The sequence below is a fragment of the Danaus plexippus genome, chromosome 12 (genome assembly GCF_018135715.1).
Source record: "Danaus plexippus chromosome 12, MEX_DaPlex, whole genome shotgun sequence".
NCBI lineage: Eukaryota > Metazoa > Arthropoda > Insecta > Lepidoptera > Nymphalidae > Danaus > Danaus plexippus.
This window is the reverse complement of record NC_083545.1, coordinates 2,875,466-2,901,570: the sequence shown is the minus strand read 5'-3', so window position 1 is coordinate 2,901,570 and position 26,105 is coordinate 2,875,466. Positions and strand designations below refer to the sequence as shown.

The 26,105-nt window shown below is 32.5% G+C and overlaps 1 protein-coding gene across 1 annotated transcript; it reads left to right on the top strand.

Moving 5' to 3' along the window:
* Nucleotides 1–1,349: 1,349 nt before the first annotated feature.
* On the top strand, nucleotides 1,350–12,907 carry LOC116772658 (cubilin homolog). Its single transcript, XM_032664908.2, has one exon. It carries the CDS (start codon nucleotides 1,362–1,364, stop codon nucleotides 12,582–12,584), a length of 11,223 nt encoding a protein of 3,740 aa, XP_032520799.2. The 5' UTR covers nucleotides 1,350–1,361; the 3' UTR covers nucleotides 12,585–12,907.
* Nucleotides 12,908–26,105: the final 13,198 nt, after the last annotated feature.

The window sequence follows — 26,105 nt, the reverse complement described above, 5'->3', positions numbered from 1 at the left end:
TAAGCTGAGCATGTGCGTATCAAATGTGGACTGAACAGGCCTCTCATTCAGCTTCAGCGACTGCTATACTGCCACGTGCTATCCAGATTGCTACCACGTGACTGTTCGCTAATATACAAACGATCCATCTTAATAAAGTCCTTTGATTAGTATTACGTACACAAATATCATAAAGCTGTTTCTGGTGTCGAAATAATCATGAGGTGTCTATTGGATATTCCTAATTAGTAACTAATCTTTATATAGACTTTACTTTTGTTATTTAAATTTCCTTATATAAGATTCAATATAAAATCTCTACTCAGCATGAATTATATAGATTCCTGTACTGTTTCGCTTGTATAGAATTTTAATGAATATAATATTTATATGTAAATAAAATATTATTGTCAACATAATCGTTTTTTTTTTTGTTTTATTATAATTAAAACTGTTTAGTTTTACTTAATGAATTTCAGTTTTAATAACATATTTTACTTTACAATATATACCCTATGTTCTTAGCCTAAATCATAAATTCATTGTACATATTTTAAAAGTGAAAATATCATGGTAAGCATTAATCTTTTTTTTATATATATAAACTTAATAATTTAATGTTTGAATCTTAATAGTAAGAACAAAATAAAAATTATATATTACTCTACAACTCATATACGCATTATGTATCTGTCGCCTCGACTTTTGGATTGATTCACATTTATATACAACTATTAATGACAATAAACACTGTAGATTTATTCCGGGTTATGGTAGCTTTCTCAAATAATGAGTTCTAAGATTTTCGCGAGTTTCATTCATTTAAATGAAACTAATATTTTTCGGATAAACTACTCGGATTTTTATTATTTAAAAAAAACTACATAATCCTGACGTTTCCTTGTTATTTATCACCTAAGGACCAACTGACAGACATTCACATCTCGTCTGCCCGTGATCACGGTTGCTGAAAAGTAACCGAAACGTCGGGATTATGTAGTTTAAAAAAAAAAAAACGCGTAGTTTATCCGAAAAAGGTTAGTTTCAGCTTTCTTAAATTCTTTCCACAAAATATACAATAACTTGAATATTATAAAGTCTTTACTTATAGGATAAAAAAAAATAAATCCATCTGTATAAAACTTACAGACATTGATACTTTAAAATATATTGATGATAAATTTTATAATTAAACAGAGTCACAGCTCCCAACTAGTCTGATAAAAAATATTTGAACAGATATCCATATGGCCCTCGTTTAGGAATAAATGGTAAAATTATCGCTAGTACGCCCCCTGTGTCTGGTACAACGTTTGATGATGTTGGTTTAGCTAACACATCGTATACCTCGAATCAGTGCACAACCGGGAATCGAGTGGACAATGTCCGCCGTACGATTGCATTACTTATTGGTGTTGTGGTTTGTGATTGTTAACTGTGAAACCTATGATGAACGTCCAAAAATCAAATCCGAAAACGGTGATCTTATATTTGAATCGGCTTACGATAGAAACATTTACCTAAAAACAAACGGTCCTAAATCTGTCATTTATTTAGACGATTTAAATATTAACGCTTTGAAAAATATATCGAAATACAGCGCTTATTTAGTGTCGACCGGAAATAAAGACGAACAGAGTAATTTCAATAAAAACAATGACATAATTAATAGAGAAAGTATGGAAAAACGAAATGATTTTCAAAATAATGTGCAACTTAATATTACCTATTTGACACGGAGATTTAATAATTTGAAGAATAGAATACGAGCTTTGGAACTGTCGGTAAATAATAAAAATAAAGACCAATGTCAATCACATCCGTGTGAAAATGGCGGAACTTGTCTAAATCTAGCAAATGGTTTTTACTGTTTGTGTCCATCAAACTGGAAAGGCGCTAGTTGTAATGAAGATGTAAACGAATGTCGTAATTACGCAGGAACTGACTTAGGTTGTCAGAATGGAGCGACTTGTATCAACAAACCGGGATCATATGAGTGTCTGTGTAGACCCGGCTGGTATGGACTGGATTGTACGAGAAAAGCTAAAGATTGCACCGGTGGGGACTATGAAATGTGCGGCCATGGAACGTGTGTTTCTGTTACAACGGGAGAAGGTATCAAGTGTTTTTGTAATCAAGGTTGGACTACAAACGGAACTAGTGTTGCTTGCCTCACTGATGTCGATGAGTGCGCGTCCGGTCAAACGCCACGTTGTTCAGCAAATCCAAAAGTAGAATGTATAAATTTGCCTGGTTCATTTAAATGTGGACAGTGTCCAGTTGGTTATGAAGGCGATGGGTATGTCTGTCATGATATTGACGAATGTCTTACATTAAACGGTGGTTGTAGTACAAATCCTATGGTGACTTGTCACAATACCATTGGTTCACGGATTTGTGGTTCATGTCCACCTGGCTTTCAAGGAGATGGTGTTACATGCGTTTGGAGAGGTTCATGTGCAATTAATCGTGGTGGTTGTCATCCGTCTGCCCAGTGCATTGAACATCCCATGTCGAGTTCTCAAATTGCACAATGTGTATGTCCTTATGGAATGGAAGGCGATGGCGTTGGTCTACGAGGGTGCTATATTAAAACAAATGATAATAGTACGCAAAATTGTGGAAGCAATCCATGTGGCGAACACGGCCACTGCCATGAACTGAATGAAGGTTATACCTGCATATGTTTGCAAGGGTATGCCGGAGCTCATTGCGAGAGGCTGAGTAATTTGTGTTCCAGTAATCCATGTCAAAATGGTGGAACTTGTAGACCAGATGAAAAAATATCTAGAGGATATAGATGCGAGTGTTCTGCTTTATATTCAGGAATACTGTGTCAAATTCACTCCCAACCATGTGGTGGAGTTCTTGATTCTGAAGAAGGTAGTATCGTATATCCTTTAACAAATACAACCTATAAGCATAACGCCCGATGTGCATGGGTAATACACACCTTACCCGATAAAGTTATAAATGTTACTTTTAGTAAATTTGATATAGAAGCGGATTCGGAATGTTATTTTGATTTTGTACAAATTCACGATGGACGAAGCTCAGCTAATCAGCTCATTGGGCGCTTTTGTGGAAATACTTTTCCAAACGGTGGCAATATAATATCGAGTCATAACAATTTATACTTTTGGTTTAGATCAGATCATTCTGTAGCCAAAGAAGGGTTTGCTTTACATTGGACCAGTATACCACCTGTCTGTGGGGGGGAAGTAGACGCTAGTAAGCATGGAAGAATAAGTTCACCTGGATCACCTGGTAAATACCCCCCTAATCGAGATTGCTATTGGCATTTATCTACAACCCTGGGCAAAAGAATTCAATTACATTTTTTCCAACTTGACATTGAAGTGCATGTTAATTGCAGTTTTGATTATATAGCGATATATGATGGTGAAAGTACAAGTGATCCACTTATTAATAAATATTGTAATTCGAGCCAACCAGAACCGATACAGTCATCTAGTTCTGAAATGCTTATACATTTTCATTCAGACGCTACTAGTAATGGTTATGGCTTCCAAATAGTTTACGCCCCTATTGAAGGAGTTCCTGGTTGTGGCGGTTTCTATACCACGGATAGAGGAGAAATAGTTTCACCTTCTTTTGATGGAGCCTATTTAAACAATTTATTGTGCGAATACAGAATTAAGACAAGACAAGATACAAAAATTAAACTTACATTTACAACTTTTAGCTTAGAAAAATCGTCTTCGTGTAGATACGACTTTTTGAAAGTATTTGACGGTTCATCATTGGAGGCTCCACTCGTTGGAAAATTTTGTGGTAACATATATCCAAAAACGTACACATCTACTACAAATGAGTTATTCCTTTTATTCAAAAGTGATATAACTACGTCTTCTGGAGGATTTAAAATTAAATATGAAGCACTTTGCGGAAAGACAATTGTTGGGGATAGTGGAATAATAAAGTCTCCCGGATATCCATTTAGTTACCCTAAGCAGACTGTTTGCGAATATTTTATTAATACCACTCCGGGAAAAGCGATAGTTTTAACATTTCAAGATTTTGACATTGAAGATAATCGATATTATCATTGCCTATATGACCATGTTGAAATACGGGACGGGCCTACTGTCAATTCTACTCTACTTGGGAAATATTGTGGAGGAGCGGAATCGACGCCGCCTATACAAACATCAACATATAATTACATGTATATAAAATTTAATTCAGATATGAGTATAACCGGCAGAGGTTTTTATGCTAATTATACCACAATAAATATAAAATGTGGAGGTATCTATAAAGAAGCTACTGGTATTATAAATTATCCCGTAGATGAAAATCTTTCGTACACTGTTAATCAATCATGTACCTGGATAGTAGTTGCCCCTGAAGGAATGCACATTAAATTAAGCTGGAATAGATTCGATCTCGAAGATATGGTTGACTGTAACAGTGATTATGTGGAACTCATTGAGTTAGATAACAATAATGATGAAAACATATTAGGTAGATACTGTGGCGATACGCTCCCTCCGGCCTTAACAACTTCATCAAATCGTCTTCGAATTAATTTTATTTCCGATAGTACAGTTTCTGGAACCGGCTTTTCAGTTTCATACTCATTAATAGACGAAAAAACTCATTGTGGTGGACTATACGTTAAATCTCATGGTTTTATATATTCGCCAGGTTGGCCTCATAGTTATGAATCTAATCGTGACTGTACTTGGAAAATAAGTGTACCGAAGGGCCAGCAAATTTTTATTAATATAACCGATTTTGATTTAGAACGACCTATTCGGGACAACTGTGATTTAGGGGACTATCTTCTAATAAGAGACGGATCTTCTGAACAATCTCCATTAATTGCTAAAATTTGTGGTTATTATAAATCTAAACGCGTTGTTTCAACTGCTAATAATATTTATATTCATTTTCACTCTGATTTTTATTTATCTGGCAAAGGTTTTAAAATCGAATGGGATGGCACAATCCTTGGTTGTGGAGGCACATTGACTAGTATCCAAGGTATGATAGCTTCTCCTAATTATCCACAAAATTATAACGAAAATTCAGAGTGTTTTTATCGTATTGTTACTAGTAGTGGTTCACGTATTGCAATTAGTTTTAGCGATTTAGATCTAGAACATAGTGAACGCTGTACAGACGATTACCTAGAAATATTCGACGGTCGAGATAGTAATTCACATAGTTTTGGAAGATTCTGCCACAAAATAACTCCTTTAAACGATATTATGACTAGTCACAACTATGCTTTTATAAAGTTTAGATCCGATATTTTAATAACAAAAAAAGGCTTTTTATTAAATTATCATACTATATGCAATAACAATGTCAGTGGCCCCTATGGTGTGATTGAAAGTCCAGGATATCCTAATAAGTATCCAATAAACTCTAATTGCCTTTGGACAATCACGGTGCCAAAAGGAAATAAAATAAATATCACCTTTACGAATTTTGATTTATTCAGTCCAATTTCTAGACCTTTCTACAGAATTTTTCGACCGTATAATAGAATACGTAGTACTGATCCATGCAGCGCGGATTATCTTCAAGTAAAAGAGACATCAGAAGAAAAATTCGGTCCAAAATTATGTGGGACTATTATGCCGCGGCTTATTACTTCCGAAAAGAATTCTGTGCAGATTAAGTTTGTATCTACATCACCCTTTCCTCACAAAGGATTTCGTTTGGAATGGTTGAGTTTTGGCTGCGGTGGATATATTCAGAAAGCTTCAGGTTCGTTGTTCTTTGATAGAGCATTAAGTTCTTCGGGAGAAATAGAATGCGAATGGACTATAGAAACACCATTGGGAACAGCAGTCTCAATATCATTTTCAGAGTTTTATATGCTAGAATCACGAAATTGCACCGATGACGCCATTGAGGTATATAATGGTCAAAGCGCTGATTTTCCTCTACTATCAAAATTTTGCCATCGACAAAAAATTATACTAGAAGCAACATCAAACTACATGTTTATTAGGCTAATAAAGCACTCTACGTTACATGACGTTTATTTCAAATCACAGTTCAAATCGGTAAGTGGTGGCTGTGGGGGAAGCATTGTTGCCCCATCTGGTATGATTCATTCAAAGAATTACCCCAAAAATTATGACAATAATTTGGACTGTTTGTGGATTATATCAGTACCTAAATATCATAGAATAAAGTTAGAGTTTACTGATTTTGACTTGTATTCTGCTGAAGATGACCATCCCTCGGATGATAATGGATATTGCGGAGACTTCATTAAAATATATGATAGTGAAAATATATTTAACACCAATTTTTCGCACCTTCTTTGTCCTGGTTGGAATCGTTCTACGATTATGTCGAATCAGCCGTATATACTCGTTCAATTTATTACTGATTCATATGGTTCTGCCAAAGGATTTAAAGCTAATTTCACAATGACATGTGGAGCAACAATTATTGCTAACACAGACGGCGTTATTACAAATAACGAATATATCAGTCGTAATAATCAGAATTGCACCTGGACTATTCTTGCCCCGAAAAACAGTGAAAAGGTAAAATTAACGATAAAGCATATATCTTTATCAAAAAATTCTGATATTGTGACAAACAGAAATTGTCCATCATCATATTTAAGAGTGTTTGATGGTAATGATGACAAAGCGCCATTAATAGATGAGTTCTGTGGTAGCAAAGTGCCTCCAACAATTGTTAGTCGTGGTTCAGCACTCACAGTACAGCTTGGTACATATACCGATATGATTAATGGAAAGTTTTTGGCACACTATTCTTCTTTGGAAACATCGTGTGGAGCTGAATTGACATCAGAAGAAGGATCGGTTGCCTCTCCCAACTATCCCTTATCATACCCAACTAATGCCGACTGTGAATGGACTTTAAGTACCTCACCTGGAAATAAGGTATATATTACATTTGAAACATTTGACTTAGTTTATTCTGAAAATTGTAATGAAGACTACTTAGAAATACGAGAAAATAATGGCGGAGGTGAACTCTTAGCAGTTTACTGTGGCAAAGAAATCCCATCAAATACGACGACGGGAACAAAACTTTATATTAAATTTCATAGTAGTAATAAAAGCCCTTCTAGAGGATTTCTTCTCCACTATGGGTTCCTTCATGGCAATGAAATTACCGGAAAACAAAGTGGCCAAATTAGTTCACCATTTTATCCTTTGCAATATGAAGGAAGTGGTGAATTTTCTTGGCGTATTTTAACGGAGGGGTCTACTACAATTTCTATAGTAATTGATGACTTAGAAATACCGAGGCATAACGACAAATGCTCAAGTGAATTAAGAATATATGATGGGTATGATGATGAAGCTCCGCTCTTAAGTGAATTATGTGGAGTTTATAAAAACGAGAACCGTAACTTACAAACAACTTCAAATGTTGTCTATATAAAACTAGTATTAGACAGTTCAAGTATAGGTTCACTTTTCCATATCCGATGGGCACAATCGGCTAGGACTATACCTGATTCCACTTCACATAATAAAATTAATTGTGGTTTAAATCAGACTAAAACTGTAACACCACAAAGTAATTTTATTTTTAATTCTCCGAATTTTCCTAATCCTTACGACTCAGATTTGAATTGCGAATGGATATTTAAAACTACACCTGGACATCATTTGACTTTATCATTTAAGGAGATCGATCTGGAACAAACTCCAAGCTGTTTTGCTGATTATCTATCGATCTATTCGTCTAAAAATGGATTACAATGGCAACCTATTCACGAAAATGTATGCCTCTCTGATTTTGAGACTAATAAAATGAATTCTTTGTCTTATTTGAAGGTAATTTTTAAGAGTGATGGATATTCTTCACGCAAAGGATTTCAAGCTATTGTAAAGTCTGAATGCGGTGGTACGATAGAAAATCCCTCCGGGATTGTTGAAGTCACTTCACTTGATTACGGTACAATACAGAACAATCATAATTATAAATTAAAATGTAACTGGACAGTAAAAGTGCGCCCTGGACGCACCATTAAAGCTAACTTCCTTAATTTTCACATTAATAATAGCAATGAGTGTAATACGTATGTATTATTAAGAAATGGAGAAAGTGTAGAATCACCAATTTTAGGAAAATATTGTGGTTATTCACATGAAAATATGAGTGATATTATTTCCTCTTCAAATGCAATACACATAACTTACAATACAGTTAAAACTATTGTGGGTTCGAAAGGTAATTCTCAAACATTTAAACTGCAGTATGAAGAATTAAATGTAGAATGCGGAGGAACATCTATACTGGACAGTGACCATTCGTGGGAAATAATTAATTCGCCCAATTATCCTTCAATACCTGTACCCTACACCGAATGCATTTGGATATTTACTGGGCCACCAGGAGAGATTTTAAGAATTGATTTCATGGATAGATTTGATTTAGAAAGTTCGAATCAGTGCCAGTTTGAGCTTGTAGAAATAAGAGATGGGTCTTCTGAACTTTCTTTATCGAAAGGTCGTTTTTGCAAAGATCCTGGAACTATAAAAACAACCAGTAATACTATGTTCATTAGATATTCGACACAAACACCCGAACCCAGAAATGGATTTAAAGCTAACGTAACTATAGATGTTTGCGGAGGTACCATTGTAGCTGAAAAAGGACAGCTAACTTCTCCAGGATATCCTCATATGTTAATTCTTTCTCCAGGTTCTGTTTGTCAGTGGACAATAATATCTAAAGAAAGGCACGTTATTTTGTTAGAATTTAAAGATTTTGATCTCCCTGAATCAGAAAAACCATGTCAAACCAAAGTTTCTATTGAAGAACCAATTTCATATAATGGAACCGCTAGTGTGGGTTTAAGAAACATTTGCAATGATGGTACATATGAAAGTATAAATCCTATTGAAACCTTAAGTAATAAAGTTATTGTTAAGTTACATATGGGTAAACCGAGCCCTTGGACATATACAGGCGAAAGCCGAGGTTTCAAATTAACTTTCAATTCGTCGCGTCCATCTTGTGGTGGAAGCATTACAGCTTCTGAAGGTTTTATAACTACTCCAGGCTATCCAATAGAAACCTCTTTACTATATTGTCAATGGGACATTACCACACCAAATATAAATCGAAGAATTCGATTAGAACTTCTAGATTTTGATCCTAATCATAATTTAGGAATCTTAAATGATTTATCTTTTACGCATTCTTTAGGGGGATATTTCGATGAGAAAAATTTATCAACAGCAGCTCCCGTTTTCGAGTCTACAGGAAATAGACTCTCTTTTTATGTATGGATGGGTCCAATTTCTAAAACGAAACATCGTTTTAAAGCTAGGTTTAGTTCAGATGAACCATCTTTATGTGGTGGAAGATTGAGTGGCATTCAAGGCCATTTGACATTTCCTAACTTAGATAGATCGTATGATTGTTCTTGGAAGTACAATGATTTTCTTCAATCGCTTACAAATTCTACTTCATTTGGTAGTATATATTTGTCAATTAATATGTCTTCATCAGCTGGAGCAATTTGTCGTTATTCGGATTCTAAACTTAATATTATTTCAAATGTATTGGATTCGCGTACTTTAGGCTCATTATTTATACGCAATATTTGCGGAAAACATTCTCAGTTGACCTATCGAATACCTGCATTGAATATGGATATAAAGGCAACTCAATATGCGCGCAATCCCATCACCTTTGATCTTGATTGGAAATTGCAACCATGTGGAGGATTAATACATGCTGTTGAAACAAGTAATACCGTTCTAAATATTCCATTGTCCCATAAAGATGATATTAATTGTGCCTGGATTCTTAAATCACCTTCTGGAATTAGAATTAGTTTAAAACTGGAAGGCACCTTTACTTTAGACTGTTCTGACGAATATTTACAAATTAGAGAAGGAATTACTGAAACTTCGCCCGTTATAGGAGATTATTGTAAAAATAAAATGCAGGAAAGTCCACTTGTTACAGCATTTTCTCATTTGTATATTCAATATTATTCAAAGCCACAAAACAATACAAACTTTAAACTGATACCAACTATTATCACATATATTTGTGGTGGTTTGCTAACACAATTCGACCGAGTATTTTCATCGCCAAACTATCCTAAAAGTTACCGTGAAAACCAAGAATGTGTTTGGGAAATTGAGGCTGAAACTGGCTATAGAGTATCACTACAATTTATTGACCGATTTGTGATCGAGGATACAACGAACTGCACCAAAGATGCCATCATAATTTACGACTGGATAGAAAATGAATATAAGGAAATGAGCAGACTATGTGGCCGTCTTCTTCCTCCTAAATTTAATTCAACATACAATAAAATGAAAGTTGTTTTTAGAACAGATGCTTCAATAAATTTAGAGGGCTTTAAAGCACAGTGGACTTCAATTTGTGGGGGAAGACTCGAAGCAAAACCGAAGGAAGGATTTTTGTATAGTCCTGGATATCCCAATAAATATTATCCGTCTTTAAACTGCCAATATGAAATAGTGGCTCCATCTGAAAAAATAATAATACAATTTTTAGACTTTGAACTCGAAGGGTCTTACCCAGAATGTGAGTATGATAATATAACTATGGAACATCAAAGTGATAATAACTATTTCTATGGTGTTTATTGTGGTAAAGAAAAACCTGCACCGTTACAAATTTACGATAGTGTCAAAGTTTCATTTAAAACAGATTTATTTGGTCAACGGAAAGGGTTCAAAATGTCTTACTCGCTTTATAACTGCGGGGGGATTGTAAGGGAGCCGACTACTTTAACATCAGGAATGTCAGATAATTACGGTGACAACAGTAACTGTACTTGGTTGATTGAAGCTCCGAAAGACAAACTTGTCGTTGTCAATATCCTTTATATAGATTTAGAAAGCTCGTATGAATGTTATAGTGATTACATAGCAGTATATAATGGAGCACAAATCAATTCTTCTAAACGCATAGCATTGTTATGTGGCCATGTTAATACCACCACTATCCTTAAGAGCAATGAAAATAGCATGGTGTTTCAGTTTATTTCTGACAGCTATCTTAATTATAGGGGTTTTAAAGCAGAAGTACTATTTACATATTCTGAGGCTGTAGGGTGTGGTGGTATGATTAACTTAAACACTTCCCGTCAGCATATTTTAAAAACCCCACTTTTCAATAACAGTCCAGTGTATGAAAATTATTTAGAATGTCATTGGACTATTAAAGCACCAATTGATAAAGTAATTAAAGTAGAATTTACATCCTTCCACGTAGCCCCTTGTGCTAATGTTAATCAAACAGAATTAGGATATGACAAATGTGATTGTGATATTTTAGAATTTAGAGATGGTCTTAATCCAACAAGTCTATTAATAGGTAAATACTGTGGACATAGTATGCCACCACAAATTTTCTCATCGAGAAATGTATTAAGTATAAGATTTTCAACTGATGGCGATATACAAAGTTCTGGATTTGAAATTATGTTGACATCTGAACCATCTGTGTGTGGACAATCTGTGTATACAGTATCAAATAAAATGCAACGGGTAAAGTCACCAGGATATGACAAAGGTTTAATTCCTCGTGGCATTCATTGTAATTACTTTTTTGATACGGGAAGCTCATTCTCATCTGTTCATATAAGAATAAACAACTTAGATATTGAAGCTAGCAATGAAAACGCGGAATGTGACAAAGACAAAATCATTATTACCGGAGAAACGCAACATCCAAATGTAACTTTTGGGAAAGATTTAATTATTGCCTCTCCAAACGACAACATATTCGTTAGTGCTTATTTGTTTGAATCTACATTAGCGTTCCCAAAAGAGATAGTACTGTGTGGTTCAAAAAAATCATTAGACTATTACATTACTTCAAATATAAATATACATTTACAAACTTCAGCTGGAACTACAGCAGTGCATCGCGGGGTAGAACTAGAGGTATCATTTGCTGGATTCTGTGGGAGAAACTATACGGAATTACAGGGACGAATAATTAGAACAACAGAAATAGATAGTGACGCGGACACAGACTGTTATACTTTAATAACAGTTCCAGAAAACTATACAATAACAATTTATTTCATATCAATCTCTCCCGCTTACACAAATGATAATGTTTACTTGGATATTATTGACGGTAAAGATAAGAGTTCACCTCTTCTATATAAAATAACGATGGATTATCCAGATGTGACACAAATGTTCACGACGGGGAGATATTTGCTTCTACATAATCATATGGCGGATCAGGAGGCTGTGAATTTTGATTTAATATATGTCGCTACGAACAAAGGTAGGGGATGTGGGGGTTATATACATAATGAAATAGGAAGGGTTACAAGTCCGCTCCATCCGGACACGTACAGAAGAAAAGCTACTTGTGAATGGGAGCTAGAAACGCCATCCAATACACGATTGTATTTGCATTTCACAGAATTCGATCTAGGTAGGGCTTGCGAACAAAATTATTTACGTCTTGTAGATAAAGAGGGTAATACGATATCTTCTTTCTGTGAAGAAACTCCAGCTGACTATACGAGTCCAAATAATTATGTGAAAATAGTTTTTACAACTACCATGAATAATGGTGGTACTGGTTGGGCCGCGAACTTTGTTGGTATCATTTAGATCGTAATCGAAGGCAAGGAATTGAAGGATAGTGCTTTCCTTCTTTGTTATATTAAGCTCTTGCTATGCATTATGAAATTTACGAATAGCTGTAGATTTATGACATTTAAAAAGTAAGAAATTAAAAACTATGAAACTGTGTTAATATTAAGAATAAATTCTGTAAACTACTTAAGGAGTATATATATGTATTGTAAGCCTCCTTGTTACTTCCGCTTATAAGTTTTCATTGTTGTTTAGTATACATTTAGTATTAATATATATTTAAGGTATGAGTATGTTCTTGCTTATAATACTAGTAAAAGTTTACAAATATTCTTTTTAATGTATAACAATACTATGTACACAATAAACAATTGCATGTTAAGCTGCAGATATCATTGTTTTAATTTTACTTCAGAAATTTCACTTTATGATCGAACTCGAGAAAATATTACATTTAATTAAACCCTTTTATGTTACATTTACGTGTGAATTAAAAAAAAACTATTGTCAACTTAAAAATATGTAACTTAAAGTACCATCATTATCAGTCACTCGGCTCGTTACGAAAAGAAAGCATAATAATCGTCTTGATTAAAAAAGTTGTAATACTTTTCTGGTCATAACGTAAATATGTTTTACTTTAACTTCTCCCTTCCTTGGCTATATTAAAGCAATAGAAAAATTAAAACGGGTAAATCTACGCTTCTGTCTTGAAAAATATTAAATAATATAGTTAAATGATGATGTAAACGATCTTCGAATGACGCAATTCTTGTCATGACAATACTTAGCAATCGTTGCGATCTCCGTCACGTCTAAGGGTTGCTGTTTTTGATATGATTGAGCACGCTCAATGAAGTCAACAGACAATAGCCGTTGACATCTTGATAACTTCGCTTTATTCTCGCCGACGATACACGAACAGAGAATATTATATTTAAACTGAGTAGTTTTTTGTTAACAGATTTTGTTATAGGAATTAAAAGTATAAATATATATGTTTAGTTAAATTGGCTTGATCGTTTTGTACGCTTTATTTTTTTATTGTATATTATTAACCTTCTTTGATAACGAAGAAAATGAATGTAGGTAGGTCTTTTAATGTTTACCTTTCATAGCAATATTGAAACTAAAATTCTATCAACAATTTTTAGTGTATAATGGCGTCCATCAAAATAAATGACGCAACGCATACAATATTAACAGAACCATATTCTATTGTTATCGTCATATGTAAAGCAGGACACGTGCTTCCGGATTAACATTTTAGCAAAGGAGCTGATCTCAATGACCGCATTACAATATGTTTGTATTTACCAATGGCTTCTACTAAACTATTAAATTATGGATTCCTGTGATGACACCTATATACATATATATTTGCAGTCGCATAACGTATTACAATATTTTCTTTAGTCTTTTTTTTCTGTTAATATATAATGACATATAACTGTCCTAAAAATATGTCGTGTCTTTAACATCAGGCCGAAGCTGTAAAGCATCATTGGATGACATGTAACGTAAATAGCGCTCTGCTTACTGTCAGGACACGTGGTGGTTTGAGCAGTCGCAGGCGTATTTAGATCTCCCTGTTAGTAAACATGACGCTGTCTGGTTCTAACACTATGCTGGGTCGTCTTTAACGTACACCGAATAGTCTTCACGTTCACGTTAACATAATCAGCACCAGTTCTATGTTAATTTATATTACAAATATACTCGTTTAAGCTCATTTGAATTTGATAATAATATTTTTATAGTATATACATGGACAGTAGTGATAGTATTGAAACCGTTTGTTATTTTTCACGAGTTGTTTGTCCTACTAAGCTTTTTTTTAAACGGAAAAATAGTCATACAGATAATTATAGTACAATTATTATATATATTTTTTACAAGTAAGATACAATTGCGAAGAATTTAAAAACATTTTGATGTATTTAGTGAAGTCCGATCCAAATACTGTTTTGACAGAGCCAGCTGTTGAATGAATTTGTAACTTGATAAAGTAACGCGATTGTGGCTCCGACCTTCGACCCACGCCCTTTCGATTTATTCCAAAGTTTCATTCTTTACATCATTAATATATATATAAAAAACGAAAATCTTTGGTAACATAACATTTGCATTAATAGCATTTCAAGTTCAATAATTACACTACACAATTATATATGATAAGTTAAATTCGGTTCGAATAATTTATAAAAAAAAACTGCTATATAAAAAAAAAAAACAAACTGACATTCTATTTTATAAAATGAAATAAATCCCAAAACAAGAACAAAGCAAGCATTAATGAACATATGCAGGATGTTTTACGATCGTGATAGCTGGATCGTGAGGTCTCTGGAGGTTGTCGCACGTGTCCAAGCAGCTGTGCAGGCGTCCGCCCTCGCCTACATTTATCGTTATTAAAATGTCCAGCGACGTGGATTGAAATACCGAAGGTGTGCTAACAAGGATCTATATTACAGCGAATACCACGCCATGACGTATGTGTGTTACCAAATCTAATGCCGCGAGTGATCGCTGAGTCACACGACTTAAGATGCCTGTTTGATAGATTAGTATCATATAATCATGACTTATTAGTCATTGCTTGATTTATATAATTAATATAATAAATACAAGATATTCACATGATTAATTGATTATTGAAATTAATTTTAAATGGAGCAAACAATGTTCATCAAATGGACTTCTTTTAACTTAGCTTCTTCTCTTCCTTGTTTGATATAACGGATCTATAAAAGCATCTATGTGTTGTCTCTCCGTCTATCAAAACTCTTTCCAATCTGTCTTGGAAGTATCAAGTTTTATGATGTAATCTAGTGCGTAATAAATTCTCAGAGCTGCTGCTACTAAGAGCAATAAAAAAACTAACTTCTTAGCCGAAACAATTTCAACCAAATACTGTTTAAACTCCATTTGTTTTAATTTGACATACTTAAGTAATTTCAAAAGCTTTCCGTCGTTTTAAAAACATTAAATTTATGAAGACACAATGAAATTTAACGACGAAAATTTATTGAATTTTTTTCTTTTGCCAATTACGAACTTTTTGCTGCTCGTACGTGATACGACACTGTTACAAAAGAAAGGCTCGTATCTCGATAACATCGTTGATATGATTTTCTGAAGTGACTGTAATTAATTACATAAATAACGTAATTAATTAAAATGTATTTCAAAATAAGCAAACATTTTTTTTTTTTGATGACGCAGGGAAACTCTTTTTGCGAGCCGTCCAACCAAAAGAAGCAAACCTAAGATAATAAGCACTGGCATAATTACATTGTATCTGAACTAAGCTACTCATTGTTTATGATTGAAATTGTGTATTAAAGTTATTACATGTTTCTTCTTTATCATATGATTTTTGTCTTTCTGATGATTTACAGTCGTATTAAAAATATTTAAAAAAATCATTAATTCTATAAATGCTTCTTGCAAAATATATTTTAAGAATTTGACAGTTAAATTAAAAAGCGAATATAAATTAAAAATTAATTAATACTTACTTCAGCGATTTCTTAACGTCTGAAGTTGTTGCTTTTATATGTTATTGATTTCTATGGCGCTAACTATAAATGGAGTTCGCTAAAAGTATAGCCAGCAAAGGTAAAACCTTCTTCAGACAGGGTAACTATAAGGTCAGATAAAAGATACCTTGTCTACGGAATAAGGCGTCTATATTATGTCTATAAAAACACAGTGCAGTGTTACGGAAGGAATTGTAAAGTATTGTATTATCCGCTAGTGATGGCGATCTAAGTTTTACATTAATTTACGATTTAATAAATATAATGTACGGTTATGGACCCGGTACCCGCACGTTGAATCCATGGAATGCTGAGAAGTTTTGTCTCTCTTTTTTATTACAGTATTACAGAATACGTGTTGATTTATTTGAATTAATTTCTGTAAAACACCCCAAAGTTAATTTACAATAAGTGAACGATAATATTAATACGTATCAATTGTAAAGTTTTTTTTCATTCATTCCTAAGAAATAAATAAAAACAATATTCTGTGACTTCAATATATAAGACTGTAAAATATATAAACATTACAGAAATTTTACTTTTCCTTTTTAAAAAATTATATATTCTTTTATCGTTGAATTGATTTATAATGTCGCAATACTCTGTAAAAGTATTTTTTATCTGTCTCGTTCCGTTGTTTGAATATTTCCAAATAATATCGATGTTGGTCCTATAAATAGAGGTGTCATTGGAACACGACTGGCTTCAAATCTGATAGCGATCTGTCTTTGAGATTGTAAATTATGTTTTATTTATGTCCCAAAAGCCTTGTTACGATCGCTTCAAAAATACCAATTGAGATTGTGGTTTCCACGAGTATTCTACGTCTATATAAATGTTTTCTAATTATTATAAAGTAGTTATACCTTTATGAGAAATAAAGCATTTTAATATTTTATGTATTCGTAATGAATTTTTGAACTGCTTATAATATTTTTTGTTAATTTTCTGTTATGGATTCTAAAGCATCTCTACCGTCTTAGTCCTGTCTGTTTTGTGGAGTCAAAAAATGTTATAATCTATTTTTTATGTCAGTCTGAAACAGAAACACCTGCTGACCTTAAAAATGACTAAGTTAATCATATTGCCGATGTTTTCGATCGTAAAAATTCTTGCAACAACGTTCTCTGTCATGCAGCAAGTAATTTATGGACGGTCGAGGATTTTACGCATAAACCACCTCACACATTAAAATTACAATCCCTTGAAATAATTTTAGTTCTTACTGTCATAAATTTAAAGAACAATTATATTTTTTATGGCTTACAGTATAGTTGTTTCGTATTTTACAACGACACACTCATCATGTCGACCATGTTTGATGGTTATTTTACAACTCAGTCCTAATTACGAAGTTTCCTCTCACTTCGATACTAGGACAAGCGATTGTTTGTAGGAATATCATAATTTATACAACATAATTTTATGGGTTCTCGTTGAATAACCCTTTGTTCCATTTTTTCTTTTGTAATTTGAATCCACTTTAAGAAGTGTGTCTGTGGTATTAAAAAATGTCATATTGGTTTTTTATTCTAAAATATTTATATGAAAAAATTACTTGTTTTATTTTCTGTTAAAATAAAAGTAATCGACTTAATACATACCAATAAATGTATTATTCTAAGATAAACCTTTTTTTGTAAATTTTAATATCTGCCATATCTCCACGGAAACGCCTTATGTTCCCACCGACACCGTTTAAAATTGAATATATTTTGCCATAAAAATAAAGTTTTACGAGCCGACACATGTCAAACATTTTTTAACACTTCGAATATGACGAAATCACTTAAGAAAGGACAGATTTCATCGCCTCCAAACATTAGTTTTGGCAAAACAAATTAGAGATAAGGAATAATTAGTCAGCTTCGAACCACTTATCGAGCTTAAAAGAAAAGCCTTGAGTTCGCCTGCGGGTAAAAAAAAAATCCAATCGTCAAATTTTCAAGAAGACCAATGAATGATTTTAATAATTTATTTTGTATTTATACCAACTAGACCGAAGGGTTTACCTATACTTCATTCGTTCATTCATTCGTTCGAGTTGGCAGTTGAGTATGATAACCTCTGATAGTCTGGTGTAAAGTAGCCATAAAATCGTAACATGTTTTATTCAAGGACTAATAACGAGATCATATAAAGTCTCTATATCGCCATTGTTTCTCATCCTTCAAGCATATTATGTTATTATAAGATTATACTTTAAATGTAACAATATTTATTAAAGGCGGACCTATTAATGCAGTGCTTGTCTATGGTTTATTCTCGCTTATAGTAAATGAGTTTCTGACGCTCATACCGAGTATTAACATACGTATAATTGATCGTATTGCTTGACTTAAGCGATGTTATCATTGAAATTATATTACGTAGATGTAATAATATGATGGTGTTAAAAAACAAAGAAAGGTTATATACAAAAAATATTAAGATTCGTCATGCATTCATGCTATCTGGAGTATTCAAATGTTGTTATGTAAGTGCTAAGGGCCATTTTATTTGGGATTATTTTCAGGTCATCCTATTTGTAACACTCGAGTTTATTGACATACAATGCATAATATACACTATAAAATATTTCATATTTAGATACATAATTCTGAAAAGATCGATAAATATTTTTAATAACCATTAACTTAGTCTTCTTTGACATTTAGTGATAATTTTCTCAGCAGTCAAAGCTTGAAAGAGCAGAAACAAATATTCACAACACTTTCCATTCTATAAAATGTATCGTAAAAGTAGTAAAAGAGAGCGAAATCAAAAATCACAGATCCGCAACTAAAGATCTTACTGTACTAGCGCTGTTTGAAGTTTTGACGTCACAATTGAGGACAACCTTATTATTTGATGAACCATTGTATACAAAATAACAAAATACAGAGCAATAAAAATTCCTCGATATACCGATGGTATTTTGTTACAAAATATACACATTTTTATTCAATCGAAGCGATGAGCTGAATTAATTAATGGCTCGTATCGAAATACATGACAGGCATTTATTACGACTTTGATGTATTGGTACATGAGCCAATCTCAAAAATATTATAGCGGTAGAGCACATTAGTGTGGTATATACAATACAAGCATTAAAATACACGGTTAGGAAAATTACCTAACAATATCACCGTAATACGAATTACGATTGATATACAAATATTTGGTTTCATTTATATTGACTATCCCATAAATAGAAAAGAAAAAAAATGACATCCGTATCACTATTTATTTATAAAAATATCGACGACAACAAGAAATGTAATTTGATTTGTAAAGTAAAAACAATGTGCAACATTGCGTTAAATATTTAACATCGAAAACAGGTCAAACAACAAAAAAATAGGATAGCTACAAACATGTTTCAAGTCAATCTTCGCGAACACGTGTGCGTTTCGTAAACAGTTGCTTTTGTCCCCGCTGTTGTTTAGTTACTATGCAAGTTTATCGTGTTTCATGAACTTTAATATCTAAGTATAATTAAATACCTTCGGAAGCGAATTCTATGAGACTTACGTCACTGTTAGTGGGTAAGTAATTAATATGTTTTATATACACTTAAACGATTTGAATTCATAACTAGCAATCAAGACATGGCCACGTCAAACAATGTTTAGGGAATGACTATGATTACAAAATAAAGTTGATTGATTTTTTTTACAAGTATAGATCGAAAACGTTACCAATATTTACACATCTATCCTTCTATGCATTTAAAATTTCAATTCTTGTATAAAAGTATTCGTATTTAAAGCGGTACATTAAGCGGTTAGGCAATGAAAAAATATATATGTTTTCAAGGCTCTCAAGAAGCCTTATTTGGTTTTAAATTTATATTCGATGGAAATTAATGGTTTGTTTCTGAAATATATTCATTTGTAACATAATTTATTAAAAAATTAACAAAAATAACGAGATTTCGGCTTCAATTATGTTAATTATAAGTCTTGTAAATGATCTTAAAGGGCATCAAAAAGGGCTTTTCAAGAATGTATTAATGTTATTAGAAATTCAAATTTTAAATTACACACACATATAAATATATATATGTGTGTGTGTACAAGTTAGTATCAGTATATATAAATATACATAATTAATATTCTTCAAGACATAATAAAATAATATTGTCCGTTCCACAAGAAAGAGCAGTTGCAAAAACCAGGTATTAGGTAATGATCGTTTTTAAGAACTCTGTGTTTAAAATCATAAAAACTAAGACGTCAAGGACATTATGATTGTGATATATCAATGATAACCGAGATAACTATTTACTTTGATATAAATTATCTCTATCAAATAAATTAATTCAACGTGAAGAGCACAAACAGATTTAAGATGAATATGTAAACAGTAAAAAAGATTTTTTATTTCTAATACAGGTATTTTCCAAGTGATTTGCGTATGGACGTATGTAATGACGATCGCTATGGATAAAAATGAACGACTGATCTTGATTAATATTTGTATTTTAAACATCGGGATATCGTAAAAGTGATGAAAATATGTTCTTAATGGAAAGCCATAACACGTAAGTGGTAAAAGTAGACATGGTTCCATATACAAGCCCGCATAGTTAACTAGTTTATGCAACTGCAGATTGCAACTAGACGTGGAACGTGACGCCTCTGACGATTCTAAAAACGGGGTAATTGGGTCACACAACGGTATTGTCGTGTTAGATACATTACCGCAAACAGCAGCTGCTCAGAACACTGGCGCCGTCGAACTTGTTTCAATAGCTATAATATACGATATCAATTAATATTGTTTTTATTTTTAGCAAATAATTAGTAGGTACTTAGATTATTTTTGATTATCATACACTTTCTATGGACCGTAGGTTTTAGTTAATACGACTTTGGTACATGACAGTAACTATACGTATCCACAATAAATAGCAGGATACGGTTTTACAAACATACTAAAATTATAAGTAAGTATGCGTGATTGATAGAGATTTTAACTTTGTATTGTATTGTTAACGATTTTCTTTATAAATTGAATTCAAAGAGATTTTATTTTCTCCGAAGTAACGAAATATTTCACTAAATCTTCTAATTAAAAAATTCTCGTATAAACAATAACAATAGTTAAGGTTGTGTCAGATTACTTTGCAACCTTTATATGAATAAACAAATGATTCGAATTGAATCGATTTAAAAAAAACATTGTACAAATGTTATATTTCGTAATGGTTTCAAGTGATAACTTAAAAAACCAGTTATTACATAAAACGCAGAATACATTAACACGGCCATTGATTAAACATATTATCAATGAAAGATATTTTTATACAGTCAAGCTAGTTTATGAATGGGTTTCTGGTTACAGTGTCACCTGCCGATTACTTAACAGCGAAGCTAAACATACTGATTTCCCGTTAGTTATCAATGAGATGGTATAGCTGCTAGCTGAGTTACGACAAACCGAGAGCGTACACACTTGATAGTTAGAAACAATCTTCATAATTCGAACTACTTAGTAGGATTAGTAATGATGTAAATGCTTTGCTATTTTTTTAATAATGAAATTGACTTTGGAGAAATTTATTGTTATTTGAAAAATGAATTCGATGTATGAATTTAAAATACAACAAAAAGCGTGGTATAAAAATGTATGATCTGTGAGAATAAAGTAATATTTTGGGATAGCTGCACGTTATTTTATTGTGGCTGTTGTGATCACGGTTGTTACAAAGTCCGCAAAACGAGACGTCGGGAGTATGTAGTTTTAAAATAATAAAATACGCATAGTAATCCGAAAATATTAATTTTATTTAAATGAATACCGCGATAGTCTTAGATCTCATTATGATCTGAGTGTTTTCCTTAAATTTTTCATCAATTATCGTTTATAATGTACATATATTATTACGAAATCTATGGAACTGTACGCCACTGTGTCACTATCAGACAGCTGCGACCCGTGATAACCCGCGAGGCGCCATCCTCCATTCATCTCGATAAAACAGCTGTTTGTTAGCGGTTTAATTGAACAATTTATTATGTTTACTGTTTACTTATCGTACAGTCCAAAGAGCTGTTTACATGTTATATTCGTTTGAGGCGAGGGTTTTTTTTATACCAATACTTTAATATAAAATAATCGATATTAATTCGCAAGGAAACGTCTGAAATTTAAACTATTAATTAATCAAAGTCATGTTGTTCAAACAATTATAATGAACCTATGCAGTTATTATACTCCAGACAGATCTAATTAAAGTTGCCATATAATAGAGACAGTTAAATTAGAACTGTCAAATCTAATATTACTCAATTTACATTTTGATAAATTAAATTAAAACTATGTAGGTACGTACAGTTGCAAAATTCATAAAACAAAGATCGGACGAAATTCAATATAGACGAAATAAATCAAACGGTAACAAAGGAATTAGATTTTATACATTAGTCAATTCGGCTATAAATCATACTAATGCAAAAAACTTGAAAGCCTCGGCAGCAAATCAAGGGCCCGTCAAACAAAAGGCCTAATCAGATTTCGAAAAACAATGAGTATTTCGATTAGTTATAGAATTCCGTAACGCAATACTGCGGATACTTGGAACCTAACAAAGCCTTTTGTTTTCTGAAGCCAGGAGTCGGCTTTAAGTTTTTTCTCTTATTGCATTCTCGAAGTGCTGACCAAAGTCGCTGGGAAACTGGTTTCGGAGCCACTTGAACACTTTTGGGGTGATATAATTATTGTTTGTCCAGACTAATCAGGATGGCTAAATCGTGAAGGGAAATATATTGAATATAAATTATTTTTAACTCATTTGGAGTCACAGACAAAAAATATATGTAGTTCCTAATAATAGTGAAAAAAAAATCTGACATCTTGGTATTGAATTAAGACACTTTTTATTTTGCTGTCACGTATTATTAAACTTTTTAATCGTAAGCGTTAAAGCCGAATAACAAATAACGAAAAGACCTGAGATGACGCTTTTGGAGATGCATCTTGAGGTTTTGGAACTGCTTTCTAGATGGGAATTAGATGTGATGATAATTTTTCCTTTATTACCTTTAAAATATACGTGCTGCATATACAGCTCGTGAACTTCGTTATGAGACAGGTAAAAAAAATATATGTTTGTGACAGATTTTACTCTGTGGGTTTAACTTAGTTTATTCGTAATTCAAAAAAAATATATTTTTAAAACAACTGTTATTGTATTTTTGTTAGGTCCCAGTATTTTAAAATAGATTCGAGCATTCGAAAATCTTTTGTTAATTTCTATTAATCCTTTTTAATAATTTCATTTGCATATAAATTTAATATGAGATCCGGTTTTGGTAATGTTTAACAGTTAAACTTTCACTATTATTATTTATATTCAAATGTTAAGAGAAAATAAAGACAATATTTGTTGTTTTTATTTGTTATAAAATCGTGCAATAACTTATTATGCTTATCGACACAAACGAGACTTTAATGGCGGGTATCATGAAGGCGGAACTAATATGAAATTGTTGTATGCGTTAATAATTTCCTTCAGACATTAGTCGACTTGCATATCGTGATATTAAAGATGTGATTGAGATATCCAAATCACATCCTATGGTTACGAACTTTTTTTTTGACCGACAGCACTCACTCATCTTAAAATTGTACATTATTTATTTCTTTATAAGAGGAACCCTTGAAATATAATTGTTCTTCGTTTTAATCTTTCAATGCCTATTTCAATATTAATGAAGTTGGTATTAAAAAAAATAATACAATAAATTTTAACGGCTGTCTGATGAAGTTCTTTTATATATTATTATTTTAATAATTATTTGTAATTTGCTTTTAAATCACATAAATTTCCTGCAAGGGTGGCCACCCACCACAATTCCTTGGCCTTCGTTCTTTACTGACTCAAGCAATCACGATTGTGTCTTAGTGTAGGGTGTCTATATAGCGTGATTCCTTGCCACACCTTTTTATTCATTCTTTCATTTTCGCTCTAGTGATTTTTGGTGAATGACCGGTTGGAGTAAAAAGCGAATCACAGGATTCATGGCAAATGAACACGATGTAAACGGACAACTGATTTTTTCTTAACGATTTTTTTTATTATCTGTATCCTTATCTGGATAACTTATGTTATTTATAACGACGCGGTTGTGAAAATTATTGTATCGTTACAATTGGTTTATGGTATTTATGTATGTGGTGAGATTTTTTTGTCTATGGTCTTTTTTTTACGACAGCAGTTTTCTATGTTTCTATAATCTGTATTATTGTCTGTTATTTTATTTATATCATATCACTATAAATAAACAGTCAGTCTGATTCTTATATAAATGCATATGTTTGTTTCACTATCTATGAAATACTTTTTTTTTATTTATATTATTGGTTAATGTCAATTAAAACATTCATAAACCAATTTTCAAGTAGCGAACATTGCGTTGACATTTATATCGGCCAATCAGAGCGTAATTTCTGTAAACGATGGCCAATTACGCGCCGGTGTCTGGGAATGCGCCAATTAGGAGTCCGCGCACCTGGCTCACGAACCGCGGTCACGCGCGGTATTAGATCGTAAATATCGCGAATTCTTGATCTCAGGCTGTAAATGTCATAGTTTTTAACCGATTCAAACAAGGAGGTGTTAAATTTGAACACAAAAGTAGGTTCTTCGCATTATCGAAGTCTGAAAATATAAGTAAGGATAAAAATTATTTTTTTCGTTTAAAATAAATTCGAGTGTAACATTATTTTAAGACTTGGACTTAAATTGAGAAATAAACTTGTTTTGTATACAGAGCTATACAAAGCTCGCTTCTTACTGTCGCTAGGTATTTGAAAAGCATTCAAATCGGATGGAAAAATCTTAGGTAGTAAATGTATGGATTACAAAAAAAGTAACCTAAAAAAATTTGAATTTATTTAACATTCAAAATTTTTTTTTTAATTCGCTTCTCTTTCTTATTTAGGCAATGTATTATTTGTAATATTCTCCATTGCAATTATATTCCCTAACCCTTGATTACTCACAAATAAGGAAAAAGGTATGTATCAGTCACATATGAATCACATTTTTTTGGTGTTTTTTTTTTTTTGTTTTACAAGTCGTGTCTCTAAACTCGAAAAGAAAGATTCGTTTAAATTCTTCAGATCCAAGAGCAATTAATCGAATGGACTTTATTTAATTAAAGCAATACTTAGTTTATATTCAACAATTTGTTTGGATAAATGATTGTACTGTTGATAACCTCTCTCATTACTGTCAATTCTCTATAAACGGAAAGTTATTTTCGAAATACTTAGAATTACGCAACAGGATATTTAAATGTGATAAAACAATAAACGAATACGAAAAAAAAATTAGTTTTCGAAACAACAAGATTGAAAAAAATTTTTGGACATATTTAATTTGAATACGTTCTTTCAATTAAAAAGGAATATTTAGCTTTCTTTCAATTAAATATGAAGTAGCTTTTTTTTTTAAATAATAAATGTCGTCAGTCCATCTGTAGAATACATAAAATGCTCGTGACGGAAGCGTCGATTGGACGCCGCTAATGAGGAAACAGTTGTGACTCCCGTATCCTGTAATGATGTTGTAATTACTGAGTTTCTGGAAAATAAAATTAGCATTATTAATTTTATATAGCATTCGTAAATATCGAATTAATATCTACCCAGTAACAAGATATTAAATAGTTTGCTTAATATTTATATTAAAATCATTGCACCTTGAAGCATTACTTCTGATCGTTAGAGTGTAGAAGCTGTTTTTATCACAACGGTCATCCATGGTCCGTCGGGTACGGAACCAAGGTGCAATCGTTGACCCATTCCACTGGGAACTCCTTGACCTTAATCACGAAGCACCTGTTTGGGGGAACAACGTAATAATTCTTGGGGAATCTTAATCATGGGAATAGTTCTTATATTTACATTTCTTCATACTCCGTTTCGTGGCATACTTAAAGTTCAATGTTTTCGTCATGTAATAAATGTACATGAAGCAGTTTAAGGAAATTGTCGT

Bases quoted from the DNA above. Each gene is read 5' to 3' on its own strand.
- LOC116772658 (XM_032664908.2), top strand. From the start codon at position 1,362: ATGTCCGCCGTACGATTGCATTACTTATTGGTGTTGTGGTTTGTGATT.